The sequence below is a fragment of the Engraulis encrasicolus genome, chromosome 18 (assembly GCF_034702125.1).
Source record: "Engraulis encrasicolus isolate BLACKSEA-1 chromosome 18, IST_EnEncr_1.0, whole genome shotgun sequence".
Classification (NCBI taxonomy): Eukaryota; Metazoa; Chordata; class Actinopteri; order Clupeiformes; family Engraulidae; genus Engraulis; species Engraulis encrasicolus.
The window spans coordinates 36,677,308-36,698,453 of record NC_085874.1 but is presented as its reverse complement, the minus strand read 5'-3'; the positions used below and the strand labels follow the sequence as shown (position 1 = coordinate 36,698,453).

Sequence of the window (21,146 nt, the reverse complement as noted above, 5' to 3'; positions counted from 1 at the left end):
AGAAAAACAGCAGTGGAAAAGAGGCATAGGTGGCCACCAGGCAATTTTTGAGCATTTTTTTAGGCTGAAAATGATCAGATACATCTGGCAGCCCTGAGCGCAACACTGTTTTCAGGCCCACCAGAACGGTGCCGGTGCCCGCACCAGTTACGTGCGGCACTAAAGTGCTACCTACGAACCACCCGTGTTCATACCGGGCTCTGAACTTTTCTCCGCACGTGACTGTGTTACCCGGATGAACCTGCTGACCTCCACGTTGTTGTCAAGGTTCGCGGAGAAGTATTTTTCGGTTGGTGAATGCTAAGATCTGCGGCGTGAACACGCCGACCGGTTCGTGATTAGGTGCTGGAGCGGGCACCGGCATGGTTCTCTGAATGCGGTCTGAATGGGCCATTAGAAGCAGGGATGGATTATGACTTCATGGGCCCCTGGGCCAGACAAAAAGGAAGGCCCCCTCTCAATGGAATCAAGCATTCTTTTAGTTCTTAGTTCATCATAGACCGTTTCTGATGGAATCACAAGGTAACAAAAGATTTGGGTGTTTAATGAAGATAGAGCCTTTTTCTTGGGGTTCAGGGTTTTGCCCTCTGAAGAAAAAATAATGAAGTGTTTTTTTTAAGACTGGATACTTTGGTTTTAGGGCCCCCTTGGCTCTTGGACCCCTGGCCCTGGGCCCGGTAGGCTCGTGCAATAATTCATCTTTGCTTCAAACTTTTCCTGCCATTCCCTCCTTCAGAGGAAGGGTGTCTGTCTGCGCCCCCCTCGAGCAAAATGGTTACGAAATTACAAATAAATAGGCCTTCGTAAAGTTTATTAGAGCCTAATATACACGTATATGGCCCATTATGTTCTCTAAATATTAGTGAATAAATGAATGAATATATTGTGATTGTAAAGTGAATGTGTTGACTTAATGGCAAGGCAGAAAAGTATTAAAAAAGGAAAACCTTCTGACTTCACGCCCCCCCCCCCCCCCACCCTCCAATAGCTCCGCGCCCCCCTAGGGGGGCTTCCGCCCCACTTTGACAAACACTGGCTTAGAGGGTTTTGCATCTGAGCTCTGCAATTGCACTTCCGTGGCCAGCCACATCAGTAGGCTATTGGAGTCGAACCCTGAGTCATGAGATGGTACCTGAGTCATGCTGTTGGATCACAAAACCGCATGCCAACATTTGAGCATCATCTCAACGTCCTACTGTGTGTCTGCCCATGTTACCCATGTCTCTACTACACTACACTGCTGCTCTGCAGAGAAAAGCACTGACCTCAAAGGGGTCTATCAGATTCATGAGTCACACACACACATACACACACACACACACACACACACACACACACACACACACACACACACACGCACACGCACACACGCGTGCACACACACACACACACACACACACACACACACACACACACACACACACACACACACACACACACACACACACACACACACACACACACACACACACACACACACACACACACACACAAACGAAAGAGAGAGAGATTCGTAATAAGAACCATGATTGAAAAATAGCCACAGTATTTTCAAAGGATTCTTATGGTTCAGTGTTGAGATGTTGGGATGAAAAAGTGAAAATCAGGTACTTACATAGGTATGTACTGTCTGTAGTATGTCTGTAGTATGTCTGTAGTATTTGTGTGTGGGGGGGCTTTTGGCCCTAACTTGGATAGTTGGAGAAGTGTGACAAAGGGATAGGAAGATAATGGAAAATAGACGAGGAAGAAGTGGGAAATGACCTCAGCATTGAACCCAGGTCCCTATATATATGGAAGGCCAATGCCCTTCAGCCCATTGACCCAAAGTGCACCTGTGCTTGTGGCATTTGACGTCTGCAGATGTCTCATCTCTGACTGTCTCATTTTCCATCCTGATCAGTTTGTCCAAGTCCTTCCTGTCGCTGTACAGTATGTCCTTTGGGTGACTTGACTTGATAGCCCACAGACGTCCTTCTAGACTAGAGGTCAGAGCAATGAAAGTCAAGTCAGATTTTTGTATAGAGTACATCACAACCACAGTTGAACAAATATGCGTATTTATAGCCTACACATAGACCAAATTAACTAAATCTCTGTCTTAAGTCTGGATATCACAGCTTTTGCTGTGTTGATCTCGTGTCTGCTCCAACTAGGCGTGCTTTTAGTTGGCACCCAATTTACACCTCTTTTAGCAGTCTTCTAGAGCTCTGTTCTGCACCGCCCGCATGAGTAATTTATTTGTCACATATAACCCTCTTCTTGTAGGCTAGCTTGCAGTGAAATTGCAGTAACTCCTATACAGAAAAACACAAGTATATACATTAATTATACATCAAAATAAAATAGACAATTTTCTTCATAGCCATGTAGACTCAATGACAAGATGAAGTTCTCAGTGGAAATGTAGATGTGGCATAGCTGACAGTAACTCTGTATGGGCAGAAAAACACAAGTTATATAAATGAATTATAAATTGCAATAAAATAGACTATTTTCTTCATAGTTGTGTACTCAATGACAAGGTGAAGTTCTCTGTGGAAATGTAGATGTGACATAGCTGTTGTTAAAAGAATAGATGTGCCCCAACAAGTGTCAAGTCAAGTCGGCTTTATTGTCAATTTCTTTACATGCACTGGTCATACAAGAACCTAAGAACAAAGAACAATAGAGTACCTATACAATACCCATACAGACATACAAAGTGCAAGACTGGGCAACAGCAGACATACATAGAACGTATATTAAAAAGAGGTAGTGTTGTGCATTTCCAGTTATGTCCTATTTTGACGATTCTGACATAGTGATAGTAACATTGTGAAAAATAATAAATATAAGTAAGCAATTTGTGATGTGCAATATTTACAAATAGTTGGTAGCTAGTTTTCCAGTACAGTCATTCAAGTAGCAGGCATGAAGCAGCAGTAACATGTGTGTGTGTGTGTGTGTGTGTGTGTGTGTGTGTGTGTGTGTGTGTGTGTGTGTGTGTTTTTAAAAGTTAGTTCAGTGTGTGTGTGTGTGTGTGTGTGTGTGTGTGTGTGTATGTGTGTGTGTTTTTAAAAGTTAGTTCAGTGTGTGTGTGTGTGCGTGCGCGCGTGTGTGTGCTCTTTTAAGTCAGTGCAGTGTGTGTGTGTGTGTGTGTGTGTGTGTGTGTGTGTGTGTGTGTGTGTGTGTGTGTGCACGTGCATTTTGAGTTAGTGCAAGTAGAATGTGCTTATAAATGTGACAGATTGAAAGTGCATACCGTAGATAGATTTCCTCAGTTATTTATTGTAAGGTGGCCTCCAATTTCCTTTCAAAATTTCATAAACAACTGAGTCTTGACATACTGATTTTTTTATCAAGATATATAATTTGCATCCCCTACTGATTCAGTAAAATAAGTTGGCACTGACCCTGACTCCCAAAAATGATGTAGGCCTATGTTCTATGGCTGAGATTGTCAGAAAGAAATGGCGCCATCATGTGTCATAAATGTGTCATAAAGTAAATTATGCACATTTACTGCTGATAGTGGCCTAGCTAGTTGTGCAGTTCCACGGCTTCAGTTGTATTTGTATGTATAAAATACTTGTTTGAATGTGCTTGACCCAGCAACGGCGTCTCAATTTGCTTCTGGTCTGAATTTGCATGTTCTCGATCCAATCAGATCTTAGCGTTCTTTGATTTCTCTAGTGCCTTCAACTCCATTCAGCCACTCCTGCTGAGTGACAAACTGCTGCAGATGGGAGCAGTCATGGGTAAGCGCTTAGGGCATCAGACTTGTAGCCCAAAGGTTCCCGGTTTGACTGCCGACCCACCAGGTTGGCGAGGGGAGTAATTAAACAGTGCTCTCCCCCATCCTCCTCCATGACTGAGGTACCCTGAGCATGGTAGCGTCCTGCCGCACTGCTCCCTTGAGGTGCCATTGGGGCTTGCCACCTTGCACGGGTGAGGCACAAATGCAATTTCGTTGTGTGCATTGTGCTGTGGAGTGCTGTGTCACAATGACAATGAGAGTTGGAGTGTCCGTGTTGAGCTTTCGGGCTTTCTTTCAAGTACAAAAGTAACTGGATAACTGACTACCTCACTGGAAGGCCCCAGTTCGTCCGGTTAGGTGACCATACATCTAGTAGCTGTAGTATTATATATTTGCCTCACCAGCCATAAAGTTGACCGCACCTCACTGCATCTCAGACAGTGGTCAGCAGCACGGAACGCCACAGGGAACTGCGCTCTCCTCAGTGTTGTTCACTCCTGTACACCTCTGACTTCATTTACAAGACGGAGACCTGACACGTGCAAAAATTATCTGATGACACTGCTATCGTGGGGTGCATCAAGGACGCCCAGGTAGGAGAGTAAAGGGGACTGGTGGAGAACTTCGTCAGATGGTGCCAGAACAACCAGTTGCAGCTGAATGCCACCAAAACCAAGGAGATGGTGGTTGTTGACTTCATAGACAACATTGGTGCCTGTTTCTATAAGGGGGAGATAGTCTGCTGGGAACCTAGACAGTGAGGACAGCAGGGTCTGTGGTGGGCATGGAACTGGATGCTCTTAGACACCTTAATAATATTTTCCACGGGATTAATAAAAAGTACCCTTCTCTCCTCTGCTCTGTGGTGTCGTAGATGGAGGCTTTCGCTAGGTGGCGATGAGTACATAAATATCTTGCACATCAGCTGTCATCCACTGTTCTTCTTCTATCCGCCTTATCTTCTTTCCCACAAGCCTTTGCAGGGCAGCGCTGAATTCGTGACCTCCAGACAGAGCATTGCACAAAATAATCTGAAGGTGAGTCGTGTCTTCTATACAATTTTACATCCCTAACACAGTGGAGATATTCTCTATATGTGCAAGAGAAATCCACGCATGTCAAAATTAAGTTAGATTTGTCAATGTTTGGGAGCCAATCTCTCACCTTGCATGACGGCCACATTCGGCTAACGTCAGCTAGCTAGCTAGTTGACGTTACCAAATGTTGTTCACTTCATTCAAACTCGGGCATCAAACCATCTGTCGCAGCTAACTTGACCATAGATACTTTATTGGTATAAACACATCAGATGTGTTTCGCTGTACAATTTAGTCTGTTCTGAGGTACATTTTTGTCCTGACGTGCAAGAATTCCGAAGGTGACGAACATTAGCACTAGCAACTGTCCAACGTCCTGCTAGTTAGTTCCACAACGTTGACATGAAACAGCCCGCAAGTTAGTGGTTATTGGCGATATTTCAGTGGGTGTACAGTATATGCTAGTAAGGTAACGTGTGTATATATAACAAATGGCTGAGTTTTACCACGCTGTTGTCTGCTACGATATAATGTGTTAACGTGGAAGGAAGTCCTACGTTGAATGTTATCTAATGTCAGTTTCTTTACTTGTTCAGATGTCTGCATTCGCACGCTGGTGGGGCAAGGTGAGCCCATACTACACCAAGGCTTACCAGGAGATGTGGGTTGGTGTCGGAATCATGACATACCTATACTACAAAGTCTCCTTCGCAGGTAAGTTATCAAACCAAACACTTGTCCTTAATGGAAACAGGCCTGTAGTGGTAGGGACATCTCAAGTTCATTCTAATGAATAACGCATGTACTGGGAGATATGAAGTTGTTAACAGTGACTTTCTTTCAGTGTTTTAATCGGATTCGGTTGATGTGTCTTTCTGGCAAGTATCCATTTCCACATTCACTGATTTCTTGCTGATTTTGTTCTTTCTCTTGCAGGAAAGAAACCAGTAGAAGCAAGTAAGTGTCACCCTGCCGACCCATCATAGTGCAACTGCACCATTTTACATATCTGTCTATAATTGATTAATTACAATTTGAAGTCGACCTTCCTTTTAAAATTATAATGTATGTGTATCGTGAATGCTGAAATTTAAGTGAAAAATGTTGAAAATTAAGCATTGTTGGAAATTTCAATGACTTGAAATCCCTTTGGCCGGTTGCATAAAGAGCCTAAAGACGCGCTTTAATTGAAGGGTTGAATTAGGTGGTGTAATCAGTATTTTGATGCTGCATTTGAGTGCTCACTGAGCTGGTGAACTGTCCCAAATCAGTGCCCTTGGAGTGAAAATTAAGTGCGTAAACGATCTGAAAATGGTTGATTTCCACTGACACTTGCTGTGTCTCAGATGGTGCACTTCGGGCACTATGTTTTAGTGAAATAAATACGCCATATGCACTAAACCATGAATACTGAAGTGCAGAAGTGCACCATTTGAGATCCAGCAATAGTCACTTGTCATATGTCAGTGAAATTGGACTCAAGATGCCTACCATTATATGCCAGCTGTTGGTTTCATTTAGAAGCAGTTAACATTATTTGGCAACAAATCTTGTTCACTTCTGTAAAGGGGAATTAATTCAATATTCATTTTCAACCATTACGATCAGAATCTTGCACCATTCACATGTCCTTTGTCAGTGATTGGTGCATTGATTGTCTGGTGAAGTCAGGTTAATGGCAGTAACAGTAGGCCAGTTTGCATCCAGTTTTCAGTATGGGGGAGTGGGCAACATTGAGAGTAAAAAGAAGAGGGTGGGATTAAATAAGAATTATTTAGCTAGTCCTGTCCTTAAGCTTAATTCAATGATTTTGTTTTCAACCTGGTAGTGGTTGTGTAGTTTGTCCTCGTGCAAATATTTTGCATGCTCCATGTCCACTGTGTAGTCTTAATGTTGCTTTTTGTCACTTGTAAACCCATTGTGTTAACATGGGAAACCCATTTTCTCCTGCTGTCTAGTCATTTTTAAACATTTTGTTTCATGTCTATGAATCGCTTTAATGGAAAATGTACTGATGTTCTGGCTTATAATGTTCCATCGCCTTAATTCAATGACCATATTTTACTCTTTACCCTTTTCCATGATTACTTTTTCATCCCTGCAGTTGTCTTACTTTGACCTCTAAATGGGCTTCCTTAGTGAAAGTCCTCCAGTAGGTCTTCTGGGATCCCCCTCACTTATACAGCCTCTCCTTTTTCTGCTATTACAATTCAAATATGGTCTCTCGAAGAGCTCGCTTTTATATGGCTAAGATGACAAAAAATGCAGCTGTCCATTGATTTTGTGCTTTCTGCGCTTACAGCTAACAGCTAACCAATCACGCCGGCAAAACATTCTTTTTTGATAATAAATTATCACTTCATTAAAATAAAATTAATCTTAATGTTACAGCGCACTGGTGCAAGTGTCAAGGAAATATCACACTATGGGTTTTGTTTTTGGGGCGGTATTTGTTATTATTGACATGTCAATGTAATGCGAGTGTAACAGTTAATATAATCCCAAATTATAAAATATGAGTATAAAATGCTTTCATTGGCATAGCTGTGACTATGCAGCAGTCATTGAAAAAGTAAGACCTCTCCTGTGCGTACCACACCGTGAGGTCACAAACAGTCATTGACTTGACTTGCAAGTCACCTGAAAACTGTATTTACGTGTAGGATACAATGGAGTATATTTACATGTGCAGCGCTTACAGTGGGTGAATATTCCAAAGCATTTTAGCACTTTCGTGCTGAATCATTGGGCTTTGGTATTACTCTCAGGGTCACCACACAAAATCTTTGGCCCTCTGAAACGTTATCCCTTCAGCAATAGTATCAAAATATTGGACAGCCGTGGCCTAGTGGTCAGGGAGTTTGTCTTTAGATCTGGGGGTTGTAGGTTTGAATCCCACTTGACCTCTTCCTACTCCATCCATGGCTGAAGTGCCCTTCAGCAAGGCACCTAACCCCACATTGCCCTAGGGACTGTAACCAATGTCCTGAAAAATAACAATTCTAAGTTGCTTTGAATAAATGCGTCAGCTAAGTGTAATGTAATAAAATATAGTATTAATAGCTATCAAGGACCCCCTGGTCAGTGCCAGGCCCATACTGTGTGTGTGTAAACCACAAACGTTCAACACAAACAGGTAGCCAAGGCAGTTTTAGGTGCCAAATATATGTATACTTTTGGCGTCAAATATTGCCATCTGCGAGTAAAAAAGCGACATGCCTGAGAGATTCGTTTGATGTACATGCATAGTTGCACAAGCGTCTCACCCCTTGTCTCTTCTGGTGGCGCCCCTGGCTAGGGCTGCCATGACTCCTCTTGATATTGGGTTTTCCATATTATTTTATAGCTCCGGGCTGCCTCAGCTCAATTATTAGGAGTTAAGTTAATTAGTGAAGGCATACTACTTCTACATTTTGTGTACTGCGTTGAACTTTGGCTGCATCAATGTCTGTTTTGTAGCTCTGTTGGCAATGCTGATTGTTTTACTGATAGTAGAAAAGGGTCATGTAGTTCATTTTTGAAAGCATAGTGGAACATGTGGAATGAACAACAAATTAGAGTTTATGGTCCAGTAATAGCACAAATATATTGAAAACCTCTGAATCACTTCAAGCTATGCCATCCGGTAGAAATCTACAAGTAGGGCGTGGCCTTGGGAGTTATTATCAGCAGATTTGAAAATGTTACGCTTCAGCAAGTTATCGTGAACTTGTATGACAGGCTTTTCTGGTTCAGTTTGCTGCCTTTAATGCAGAATTTATCTGACAAACAGCTCATCAGCTACTAAGAGTTAATATCAACAGATGGTTAATTGCTTAAAAACGGGTATGCATTCCCTCTAATGCGGAAATGCATAGCTTTAGCATTGAATGCACTAATGTTATGGGCAACTAGCAATGTGCAATTTTTGGGTGTTGCCAGTCTCCCAACCTTTTTGTTGGGAAATTGACTCAGTAATTATCACAGTGGCCTTGGAACTAACACTAAATCATACAAAATATATGAAAGTATTGTTAAATCAGCTGTGTACATGGAACCAGAACTCTGAAGGAGCACTTTTTTTGTTGCAGAAATGAGCCGTCTAGCTAGCTGCTTTGTCTTTTTTGCACCCATGTCAGTGGCAATAATTAAGCTGTGAAAGGGGTATTGTATATGCCACCAATTAGAGTCAAACACTTCCACCCCAAAACGTGGCACAGTTTTCTAAATTTGAAGGCACTCTAGCTAGCAAGGTCAAATCGGGACAGTAGAGCAGCCATCTTTGTCCAGTATGTTCCAACAGAACGCTGGAAATGGCCAGAATCTGCAGTCTTGACTCGTTTTATGCAACCGGCCCCCCTGTCTCCTCAATGATCATATCAGTGTCCTGCTCAAATTCATCTCCTTATTTTCCGCAGAGCCTGCACATTGATTTGACCACCTCGCTGAGCCATCGCCCTCCCTTCTACCTGTTAAAAGGCTTCTAAAAACCCCTGCATTTTACATTCGGATGTGTTTTCTGTCTGTCTCTCTTACGATTCAATAAAGTGACCCACATGGGTCACAGAATGATAACTTTTTGTCGTCTTTGCAGTTTTATTTGTCAGCTGGTTCAGAGAGTGAAAGGTTTTCCGTGTCTGTTTTCAAAAGAAATGGAAAGGTCAAATTACAGGCCGGTTGCATAAATAAGTACGGAGGGACTTAAAATAAATTCTTGGAAAGGACTGAGAATTTCAAAATATGTTCCAACAATTGAGGGATTTAAATCGGGGCGACATCCTAGGAGGTCATCGATAAGAATAGGGAGCAGGTACCTGGGATTAATCCGGCTACCTTTAAGACCACTGTGAACATTATGTACATATCAGTTTTTAGATATGGGAATAATCATTTGAAATTTGGTGGGCAAAGAGACTTACTGAAATATTACTTTCCAGAAACCCTAGATGAAACATTTCGCTAGATAACGGACGTGATCGCCTGATTTGCTCAAATATTTTTTCCCTAATACCCAATTTAATTTTCTCATAAGGCATGGTCATCATCAATTTCCATACAATTTCAGTGTTAACAAGTTGATGTTAATTTTATTTTACCTTTTATTGTTTTAACCATGGCATAGATAAAAAGGCGTAACGGTGAAGATAGTCACCAATCACCTTTACTTCACACTATCTCTATAGTTAATGATAAACCCAAAAGTTATTAGTTAGCTTTTTACACAGACGGCTTGTTGAATAATTACCTGCGCTATGAGTTCTTGTGCATTTGCCAAAGCGTTTTTGGGCAAGTGTTTTAGATAAATTGACTGGGTTTTTTGATGATTTTTGCGTGTAATGCACCGGCTCTGGTCAGCAGATGGTGCTAGTGAGCATTGTTGTGTCTCACTCCTAATAACACTAGGTGGAGCTGAAAGACTGAGATTTGAATGTATCCCATTGAAGTTGTTCATGCTCATGATTTGGATCAGCAAATGGCCTCTGGGCTCCATATTTCTGTGACTTTTTGCATTTTAGGATTGGCCACTCAAGTAGCAATCCACCACTTTATGTAAAAAAAAAAATGTAAGTGTACACACCACTACCTGTTGGCGCGGACACCCAGGGATACACCCAGGAAAGGATGAAGTATGTATACGATGCACATTACATGGAAGACTCTCCATGACGTGAAACAAAAGCATGAATGCATGTGGGCTGCATGGGTCTTTTTGTTATCTTTTTTTAACAGGAGTGTGACATGCCTAACTAACGACCTATGATCGCGCCGCTGAACCTTTTGCATTCATGATTTTACTTTTTTGTTTCCTCAATCCTCTGTATTTTATTTGTGTTTATCTTGTCTACAACTTACCACCTTTTAATCAAAAGCATTCATCTCACCCATGATTTACTTGTAAAAATATTCACTGACCATTTACTGACTCTTCCATTGACTCACCTCACTGCACTTTTGAGTATAGTATAGCTTGAGGAATCTGAGGATCTGATGCAACAGCAAGAAAACATTTTGATCCAGAAAGCTTGGTTTGTACTGGATGGGGTGTGGACATTTGTACATAAACAGGAGTATATGCATGCAGGTGCAGGTGCAAGCCCCCATCTTTACAAACATTTTTACAGCACTCATAATTCACATTTTGCTCTGGTCAGTTGATCCTGAATCGGCAGGCACTTGGTCCGGGTACTAACTGAGTATGGATGCTGGAGAGGAGAAAAATCCCTATTTCTATAATTGATTTCAGTCCCCTTACAGCACTGCCTTTTACACTGGTGTAAACTTGTCAGTTTAAATGTTGATCTCAAATTATGGGCAGTAATGTATGACGTGAGTGGTTCTAAAACCCAACATATCCCATGTGTGCTTTTCAGGTGCCCACCCTGCAAGTGCCCCCAGCCACGCTGCCGCAAGCGCAGCCCCCAAAGCAGCCGCAGCAGCAGCGGCAGCAGCCACCGCGGCAGCGGCAGTAGCGGCCGCCAGCCCCGAGGTCGCCGGCGACGTCACCATGAACGACATTCTGCAGAGGCAACACAAAAACCTCATCCTGGAGGAGAGGAAACTGAACCTGGAGATTGAGAAATTGGAACTTGAGAAAGCCAAACTGCTGTTTAAGTAGCTGTGAAACCAAGAACATATCCCCGTCAGTATGAAAGAGATTAGCACTGGAACTCAGACCATCTTGTGTACAGTTAATAAAATTGTATAAAAATCCGATATTTTGAGCTGTGGTGATGACTTATGCCATTCCATTCCATTCCAAAAAAACAAAGTAAACAAAGACACTAACAACCCCTCCTGAGCTTTGTCATTGTGTAATTTAACTTAATTTTGAATTCAAGACTCATGTTGAGCACATATGTCAGAAAATGCAGTGAACTTTTAATGCAAATTTCAGACTTTACTGAAACCCCATTAATCTGTCATAGCAGGCATTCGTCTATCAGTGTTGAGAATATATTCCTGTACATTTAGGATTGTGAATTTTGTGGTAGTGCAGGACCTCAGCTGCCAAAATTAATGTTGCAAGCTTTATGTGAGTGTCCCAAGTACTGCAAGATGCTGGACTCCTAAGTGCATTTGGATATCAAAACTGTATTTCATCCATTCACAGTCATTGACCTCAACAGAATAAAAGGCTGTTTTTTGATATCAATTGTTCATCGACATTGCCTCTTAATTAATTCCTTCGTTTCAGACATGTGCACAACATGCAAAATAAATGCTTCATGCATGCTTCCCCCTCTGGCAGTAGTGCAGCCGCAGTTCCATGATTTAAAAATGTTTGGATTCGAGTTTCCTGCCTGACATTTCACGTCAGCCCGTGACATCACTCTACTACTGACAGCCACCACGGACGCCTGCTGAGTACTATCGGGAATCCAGTGGCTGCTACCACATCTGGCTAGCCTTAGCTAGTGTTGTGGTCTGGTAATTCTAAGATGCTACTGTAATGATTATTCACCAGATGTTTTGAATGGGAATTAAGATATTGCTTCGACCAGGTATACTAGAAATCTAGTGGGGGTTGGATTAGCTGACCAGCTGCTTGTTGGCGTTTTGCGTATTTGCTAGCTGGCTAACTAGCCAACTAGGTTAGGTTAGGTTATTACAGATTGTGCATTAACCTTACGGCATGATCAACGTCATGTTATCAGCATGGCTGGATAATTGAGGTGAGTTACAAACCTGTGTTGTCTTGAATAGCGTTGTATTGTAGTAATGTTATCACACTCTGATGTTGTACGGTATTTGTGTAATCTGTGTTTATTTTCACAATCACGCACGGTGTCCACTAGTTCTAACCAGTAGCTACAGTAGTCGTAGGATGTCTCGCGTGCCTGAAAGCTCCATAGTTTTCTCTGGAATGTAGAGCTAGCTCAGTCAGTGGGCTAACAATCAGGCGGCTAGCACTAGCCACCCACTTTTAATGAAAGTGCCCGTAAAACAACTTTGGCATCGACATACCAATCGCATAAAAGTGGAAGCCTTCCCTGGTCAGTTGTCAATAGTGTTGTGTTGGTTACATTGTGAGGGTAATGGACGGCAGATGATGGGACATTATGATGTTTACTTGTGTGGCAATGTAACGCTAACGATGATTGTCACGGCTGTTGGGGTTTTGCACTTGCTAATTAGCTAGAAGCTGCAAGCTAGTTTATTGCATTGACAGGTCTTTTCTCATGTTGCTTTAAAAGTAAGTCAATACACATGTCATTCGTAGAAATGACTGCTGCCCATCGTTTCGCTTTTCTGTCGTTAAGCGTTAATAATCCGTTGGCTAAAGACAGACAAGTGTAACGTCACCTGGCCATCCTAGGTGTTGGTGGCTGTATCATTCAGTGCATCGGGTCTACGACCTAGAATAACCAGATACGGTTGTGAATGTAGAACTAAGTGATTTTTGCTTAGATGACTAGCAACTGAAATATTAAAATGCCCGTTTTGACAGATGTCTTTTTCCTGTTGATGTTGACGCACTGACCAGCTGTTTAAAAGCTGTGGAACGTGCCCTGCCATAGCTGACAGGAAAACAACGAGTTTGCATCAATCCGCTAGCCACAGTTGTGGTGTGCATACTGTACATTTGTGTATGTGTTTATCTTTTCACAGACTGGTTTGCTGCCATCAACTTTCAGGACATCACAGGATCAACAATTTGAACTGCAATCAAAGCAGGTTCAGAGCCATCCATGCTGCTGGCTATTTTCATGGTCTGATGTCCCCTTGCCCCCGAAGTCTGCAAATATGATGCCGGTAAGAATATCATTTTGTTACATGAACAAAGCATAGCATGCATTTGCATTGCTCTTTCCTTTGCCTTTTTGGTGGAGGGTGGGGGGTCATTCCAGATGGAAATTGCTGAGTCTGTACTGTCTGGCTGTCCCCGGCGCCTTCTATTCACCACAGTCACAAACTTTGAGCCTCTAACCAAATGTTATGTTGTGTTTGGCTAGATTACGGGATTAGTGGAATTACTTCTCAGTGTTTTTTGGCCATGGCATAGCCTGACCTTCTGGGCTATAACCCAAATTCATGCGGATGCATTACGGGTGCAATAAGCTTAACAACACTGTGCTGAAGATGTTTTAAAAGGCTTCCTCGGAGATTGGGACATGTTCTGCGAAAGGGAAATGTCAATGATGTGCTTTCTTTGTGAAAGGATGGTCTTTTGCACATGATTCTAGATGCCTTGTTTCAAAACGGCAAAAAAAGAACACTCAAGCATTTTGTCTCTTGCGTAATAGAAGATTCTGCACTGACTGAAGTGTATGTCTCTGTGTGTTAGTTACCCAGTTAATTGAAGGACAAGTCGGTTTTGTTACCGCAATTTCCTTACATCTTTGCCTCACAGAGGCACCGTCCTCCCTGGGCCATCTCAGAAATTGGAACCTGTCAGTGAGTGTGTGACCCTGATCTTAGCGCCCTTCTCCTCCTCATCCTATTTATGTGAGTGCTGCTGGTAAGAGGAGCCTGCGCCATCAGGAACCCACTCAAGTGGATCCTTTGAGGAAGATTGGCTTCGATAAGAGCAAGTCGTGTCATTATGGTGATTATTTTTGAGATTTGTTAAAGATTAGCCAATTTAATCATCTCAGCATGAACGGTTGAGTGTTGCCCCTCTGGCTCCTATTGTCACTGGCTGGAGTTAATGTTGGCGAAGGAGTGATGTACAGTATGTATCTGTGCATGTACACTGTACGCGTGCATGCGTGCGCGCGTGCGTGCGCGCGTGCGCGTGTTGTCATGGTGAGCAAAAGCTGAATGCAAAATTCTTCAGTCTTTTAGCTCGGATCACCTGTGTTTACTTTCAAGAGCACCCCACCCCTCTTGCGCACACACATTTTCCTGCTGCTATTCAGCCATTTGTTTTCTTTGCCGAGCAATAATTCACTGAAGCATTCCAAACAGACATTTTTAAATGGCTAAGACCTACTTTCCATTGTAGAGCTGGCCTTTTGCATTTCCTTAATTGTGCTTACTAGAGGAACACTCCTACGAAGAGAAATGATTGAAATGGGTTATAGGTTAGTGCACTGCATGTGAAAGAGAAGACTTGAGCAGATCAAGACAGACAGACTGGCAGCAGAACAGCAGAGTCTGTTTGAATGGTTGTTTGCATTTTCAGCAAGGTTCTCTTGTAGCCATCCAACCGATTGTGGGTAAATCAGTGCCCTCTTCTGAGTTGTCAAGAGTTGCCTCCCTGTAGCTATGGAAACTGGGCCAACAATAAAGAGCTTAGTATTTACTTGCCCTTGATATTTGTTTGTGGGAAAAGATGAGTTTGTGTTTGTGTGTGTGGTGCAGATGAATTTTATTGTGTTTGTTTGTGTGTGTGTGTGGTGCAGTGAAACTGCTTGTTGGTTTCGAGTCACTGCAGAGCTGGTAGAATGACGTGGATGAACGACTGAGAATAAGAGCTTGTTTGAGGTCAGCATAGGGTCGAGCCAAGGCCTGTACAGGTCAAACCTCCTTCCCAGACCATTAGGCTATCTAACGCCTGAGCCTTAAATTAACCTCAGTCCTCTCCCAGAATTATCCCCTCCTCCCTTAACTCGCCTACTATTGTGTTCCAACATCGTGGGCTTCTGACTGAACCCAATCACAGGCCCAGGGAAGCCCCTCAGTTTGGAGCAGTCAGTCTGAAGGAGCTGGTCTCTTGGTTAACTTCTCACCCGCTCTCTGTCCACCGGGCCCTGACATGTATAAAAATGGGCCTAGTTTGCCGCCAAGCAGTCCAGCCAGGAGGCCAGCCCTGATTCCAGATGACTTGAGAGACCTGTGCAGGGGGCCCCTTTTCATTGGCTACATCAGTGGTTCTCAACCTTTTTTTAAAAACGACCCCGGGACCTCATCACAAGCACCACAGCACCCCCTTGACCTAATCATAAGCCTGCCAATGCCCCCCCTTGATATTAAAAAATACAATTGACTTATGCCTCCCAATGGCAAATATGCGCCGCCCCCTCTCAGCTGTGTCCTTCTCAACACCCCTCTAGGGCTCCCCAACTCCCCTGGGGGGCTGTGGAGCCCTCATTGAGAAACACTCTACATAAATGGGGGTCCCTGAAGAGCTTATTGGGTTGTGATGAGGGAAAGCTGCGTTTTTCCTTCTCTCTCTTTCTCTGTCTTTTGCAATTGAAACGAGGCCCTTTAAAGATCTATAATGACGTCCCTCCTGTACAGTTAACAGGCCCCTGTGATCTCCTCATTGCCTTTCAACACGGGCCCTATGAGCTGAGCTTGCCTCTTTTGTATTTGCTCTCTCTCTCTTTTAAACACATGGCTCAAAGCTGAGCGAAATACCAAGGAGTCTGTGTGTGTGTGTGTGTGTACGCACACATTTGTGTGTGTGTGTGTGTGTGTGTGTGTGTGTGTGTGTGTGTGTGTGTGTGTGTGTGTGTGTGTGTGTGTGTGTGTGTGTGCGCGCGTGTTGGTGTGTGTGTGTGTGTGTGTGTGCGTGCGTGCGTGCGTGCGTGCGTGCGTGCGTGCGTGCGTGCGTGCGTGCGTGCGTGCGTGCGTGCGTGCGTGCGTGCGTGCGTGCGTGCGTGCGTGCGTGCGTGCGCGTGCGTGCGTGCGTGCGTGCGTGCGTGCGTGCGTGCGTGCGTGCGTGCGTGCGTGCGTGCGTGCGTGCGTGCATGCACATGTATTTCTCAACCTATGGCACAGGAGCACACTACAACTGACCTCCTGGTGGCTACTTTTCCCACGGCTATCAGGCCCCTCCTGACAGGCAGCATCCAAGGACTCCTGTGCCCCTGCGTTCCCAGAGCACAACCCATCACAGGAGAGGAATAAAGAGGAGAGGGAGAGAGAGGAGACTGTGCAGCCAATGCATATGTGTCTGAGAGAGAGAGATAGAGATTGTGCAGCCAATGCGTGTGTGTGTCAGAGAGAGAGAGAAATATCTTCCGTGACCTAGTTTGCAGTGGAGCACTGGGAATGCCGTGGTGCATCATGGGTAAGGGCTGTTAGTCGCCCGCAGGCCATCCGCCTCGACACAACTGGAGGTGTGTGTGTGTGTGTGTGTGTGTGTGTGTGTGTGTGTGTGTGTGTGTGTGTGTGTGTGTGTGAGAGTGTGTGTTTGTGTGAGTGAATTAGTTTATTCGTAGCACAGATGTTGGGGCACTTAGGCCTGCATACATTTAACCAATCACTAACTAGACAGGTAACTCTGTTGTGTAGCTAGGCCTATAGAGGACCAAAGACGCCATGACTGGCTCTGTGCATAGCAGCTACACAGGGGCTAGAGCCAGGATGTGTTATGGTATGTTAGGTCCAGTTGCGACCGAAAGCTTGGCCATTAAAAGGGAAAAAAAAGGGATTTTAGTGTGAAGACATTTTCCTTTCACAGTTTCTCGTTTTCGTTGTGCGCCTTTTAACCGCGAGTGATGTGTAATTTGTTTTAATATAAAGGTCAAGTTGCGTTAAAAATGCATCGAAAACAAAGGACTACTGTCTAGCCAGTGATATTGATTTATAGTAGAATCCTGACTTGTTAAGTCAGATAAGTCTTTGTTTTAAAGCATTCAATGAATGCCATGCCATTCAATGCCATTCATCCATTGTAGCCCCAGCGTGAAAGTGATAACATGCTCAGTGTTTCCCACAGAAAATTTGGAAACTATGGGGGGGGGGGGGGGGGGGTCTTCTCACACGGGCCTTTTTTTGGGGGGGGGGGGGGGGGGTATTCTTGCAGCGTAAATGCAAAACGGCAAAACAATGACTACAGTATGACATTGGCGCATGGAGAAACTGTAGGCCTGGGCCTATATTTCAGCCATTTATATTTTGAGAAATAAGGCTACATAAGATTTTACCCATGACTTGTATAATAGTAGTACATTGTCATTGTCAAAAAATGCAGTACAGTGAATACTTTCTGTTTACAACACAGTTTCATTCGTCCCTCATGCAGGGGTCTGGGAAACAATAATAAAACAAAATAGGAGCAGAGATAAGAATTTAAGAGCACTGTGAAATTGTTAACGCATAGACAAAAAGGGTCTTAGAGGGTAGGCTATGCCTTTTCCCCCACACATATCTGTAGCGTACACATTCTACATGAGGGGTGCTGGTCACAGGGCCAGTTTTTTTCCAAATTCCTCCCATTAAAAGGGCTGAACAACATATTACACATGTATGTCTATATTCACATTCATTACACATTAATTTCTATATGCAGACCGATGTCTCCTCTGCTGTGTCAATGAAGGTCTGTCACCAAACTCATTACAACTGTAAAACAAAGCCTAGGGAGTGTTAGTAAACTCATCCCAACTGTCCCTTCTCTGAAGGTTTTTTATATTGCTCCCAAACCCAAGTAAACTACAACAACTTGACTAGGCTTTTGATCCCTGTCTTTCAAGCACTTGTGGTTCTCTCTATAGCAGGGGTGCCCAACCTTTTTTTTAACCAAGATCTACTTTTGAAGTTGATGGTCTGCCGTGATCTACCAAGTCAAATTCAAGGATGTCAGTATGAAAATTTAAGACCACCATTTATTAATCACCATTATTATGAACAAAATGTTTTCAGTAGGCTACTATGGCCGTATCTTTTCAGTGTGTTTTTAAAGTGTGTTGAATAGCCTATCTTTACAAAGCAATGCAGCACTGATAGTATGCAGAGATAATTTCAGTCATACACAAGTCATAAACAACTGAAACAATTTCAAAATGATAAACATTTGGTATATAAAAGGCACATAGGCCCTATTTCTAAAATATGATGAAGCATTATCATGCCTTCAGTGGTATAGGCTACAAATTAAAAAGGGCTCCGAAATTCACCATTTGTTATGGGTAAATAGTAGGCTACTATGAGAGAGAGAGAGAGAGAGAGAGAGAGAGAGAGAGAGAGAGAGAGAGAGAGAGAACTCATTGGATTGGTTAACACCCCTGTTAAGTGTGACTTCTTCTATGAAGGTTTTTTTTTCAGCTCTCTGGGACAGTAGCACAGCAAAGGCTTTCTATTGTGAGTTTGGCCAATCGTTTTGTCCACAACTGAAGCAAGAAACAGCACAAATTGAAGTGAATTCCATACATGTCAACAACTAACATTTCCCTTACACGCGGCACGCGATGTAAACGCAGTTAGCGATGATGCATGCGACTAGCGATTTGGACGAAGATCCTCGCATATTGCGCACATGTTCTGTTACTCACCCGATGTTACACGTGTGCACACATGAATCAATTGTAATAGGCTACCCTTACGGTCACTTCCCAATGCTTTCCCCTCATTCTGTGTTACCGTGGGACTACTTATCTAACCAATACAGAGTCTATAGGATGTATTTACTCCAGGAGGAAAATGCGAAGGAAATTCAAAATCGTAATTCAAATCGTTTTTAACAAAAACGGATATCGTAAAAAAAAAAAATTTTTTTTTTTTTTTTTTTTTTTTTTTACATATTCGTAAACTATGGCGGCCAAATTTAAACTATGGCGGGCCGCCATAGTTTCCTCAATGTATGGGAAACACTGATGCTGCAAGGCTGTACAGTACGAGCGCTTGCTCGCATATTGCGCCTAAAATTTGATTGCGCGAGGGGGGAAAAAAAACAGTGCAAGTGTGCGAGTATGTATTTCAACCATTTCATTCGCATTTTGCTCCTAAAATAAATATATCATATAGACAAAAAAAACATTCTCACATCTGTACAAATCGACAAGAGTCTACAACTGAATGCTTCTTTTTTGATCATTCTCTTGTAAAATGTGACCGACCGGGAAAATGTAGACCTGAGGCTCTTGCCATGACGCTGATATTCACCCACCAGTCTGTCACTGTGTTGCTGTACTGGGTGGACTAAGGAAACAAACTCTCCCTCGTGTTTCCTGATCAGCGTACTGACTCTGAGTGCCTTCCTGTCTAGGATCTGTGCCACACAAGCCCCTGTTGATAAATAGAGTAAGGCCATCAAGCTCTCTGTTGATATACAGCAACGCTGCCGCTGGATCCTCTCACTCACTAAGTCTTAATTTTTGGTAATCCGTCATTCACTCCTTTTGCCGTAATTGCTTGGAAACCTCCCCAACCTCGAATGTGTGTGTGAGGGAGGGAAAGTGTATCTGTGTGTGTGTGTGTGTGGGGGTGTGGGTGCATGCGTGAGTGCGCGGGCCCCCACTGGTGTGTTGTGCGTTGTGACTGTCCGTCATTCACTCGTCTTGCCGTAATTGCCCAACCGAGTGTGCGAGTGCGTGCGTGCGCGCCGCGTAATAAACTCAATTTTGGACCCCCTGTCTCCATTGGCCCGGGACAACAGACCCCTTTTTGTCCCCCCCCCTCTCCGCACCCCTGCGCGCACCCATACTGGTGTGTTGTTGTGCGTTGTAACTGTGTGGAGAGTGGTGCCGGCCGGGGCAGTTTGGGCATTTGTTATCAGGGGAATCGACAAGTGCTGGATGAATGCAGTGACGTGTAAATGATGTGTTTACTCCCCGGGCTGGAGCCTGTCTGCCCCACTGCATAATAACTAGGGGTGTAAATCACAGGCAATACGATTCAAATGGCGATACGATTCAAATATTGATATCTTATTATTCGATGCGATTCGATTATTTTCGATACTAAAAAATGCCCCACGATAGGACACAATACGATTCGATTCTACTTTTTTCCAATTACTTTTCCATTTGTATTATGTTATAGAGCTAGGGCATTAGGCAGGAGTCAGCAATTTGATTATTTTCGATACTTAAGAATGCCCCATGATACGATGCAATTCGATTCAATCGTCAGATTATATCGCAATATATCGATACATTTTCGATTATTATTTATTTACACCCCTAGTGTAAATGATGTGTTTACTCCCCGGGCTGGGGCCCTGTCTGCTCCTCTGCATAATAACCCTCTGGGGTAAATTTAGCCCGCCTGATAGATCTCCCTGCTGCAAATGAATATGCTGAGCTCGAGACGAGTCAACACCGTCCCTCGACCACCACTCTTGTCATGCGACATGCACACACACACATTCTCACACATCATCATCATACTGTTATGCCACTGGACACTCTCTCTCTCACACACACACACACACCCACACACACACACACACACACACACACACACACACACACACACACACACACACACACACACACGGTAGTTATTTACTGTCAAACTGTGCACTGCTGGTACTGTATGAGGGTGTCTGAGTGCTACATGATATGATGATGAGGGATGAGAGGTTGGTGCACTTTGGGAAAATATACCTCAGTAGTTTTCATAATGCATCCAAAGCAAGGTATGCCGGCAACTTTAAAGGTACACTGTGCAGGAAATTGACAAAAAAGGTACTGCAACTATGCCTCTCACAGAAATTGTGTTGCCTATTGCCAAATTTGATCTTTACATGAAAGTTTACTAAGTAATAAACACATATT

General features: G+C 43.4%; 2 protein-coding genes across 2 annotated transcripts in view; both read left to right on the top strand.

Moving 5' to 3' along the window:
* The first annotated feature begins 4,518 nt into the window (after window positions 1-4,518).
* atp5mj (ATP synthase membrane subunit j) lies at window positions 4,519-11,469 on the top strand. The gene is made up of 4 exons (XM_063223557.1): window positions 4,519-4,776; window positions 5,373-5,490; window positions 5,713-5,733; window positions 11,127-11,469. The coding sequence occupies exons 1-4, from the start codon at window positions 4,534-4,536 to the stop codon at window positions 11,369-11,371; spliced, it is 627 nt and encodes a 208-aa protein (XP_063079627.1). The 5' UTR covers window positions 4,519-4,533; the 3' UTR covers window positions 11,372-11,469.
* Window positions 11,470-12,032: 563 nt separating this feature from the next.
* ppp1r13bb (protein phosphatase 1, regulatory subunit 13Bb) overlaps window positions 12,033-21,146 on the top strand; it is a 117,514-nt gene continuing 108,400 nt past the window's right edge. Inside the window, exons 1-2 of the mRNA XM_063223558.1 lie at window positions 12,033-12,428; window positions 13,366-13,509. Of these exons, the coding sequence (XP_063079628.1) occupies window positions 13,501-13,509 (9 nt within the window). The 5' untranslated portion in view covers window positions 12,033-12,428; window positions 13,366-13,500. The remainder of the gene's footprint in view (window positions 12,429-13,365; window positions 13,510-21,146) is intronic.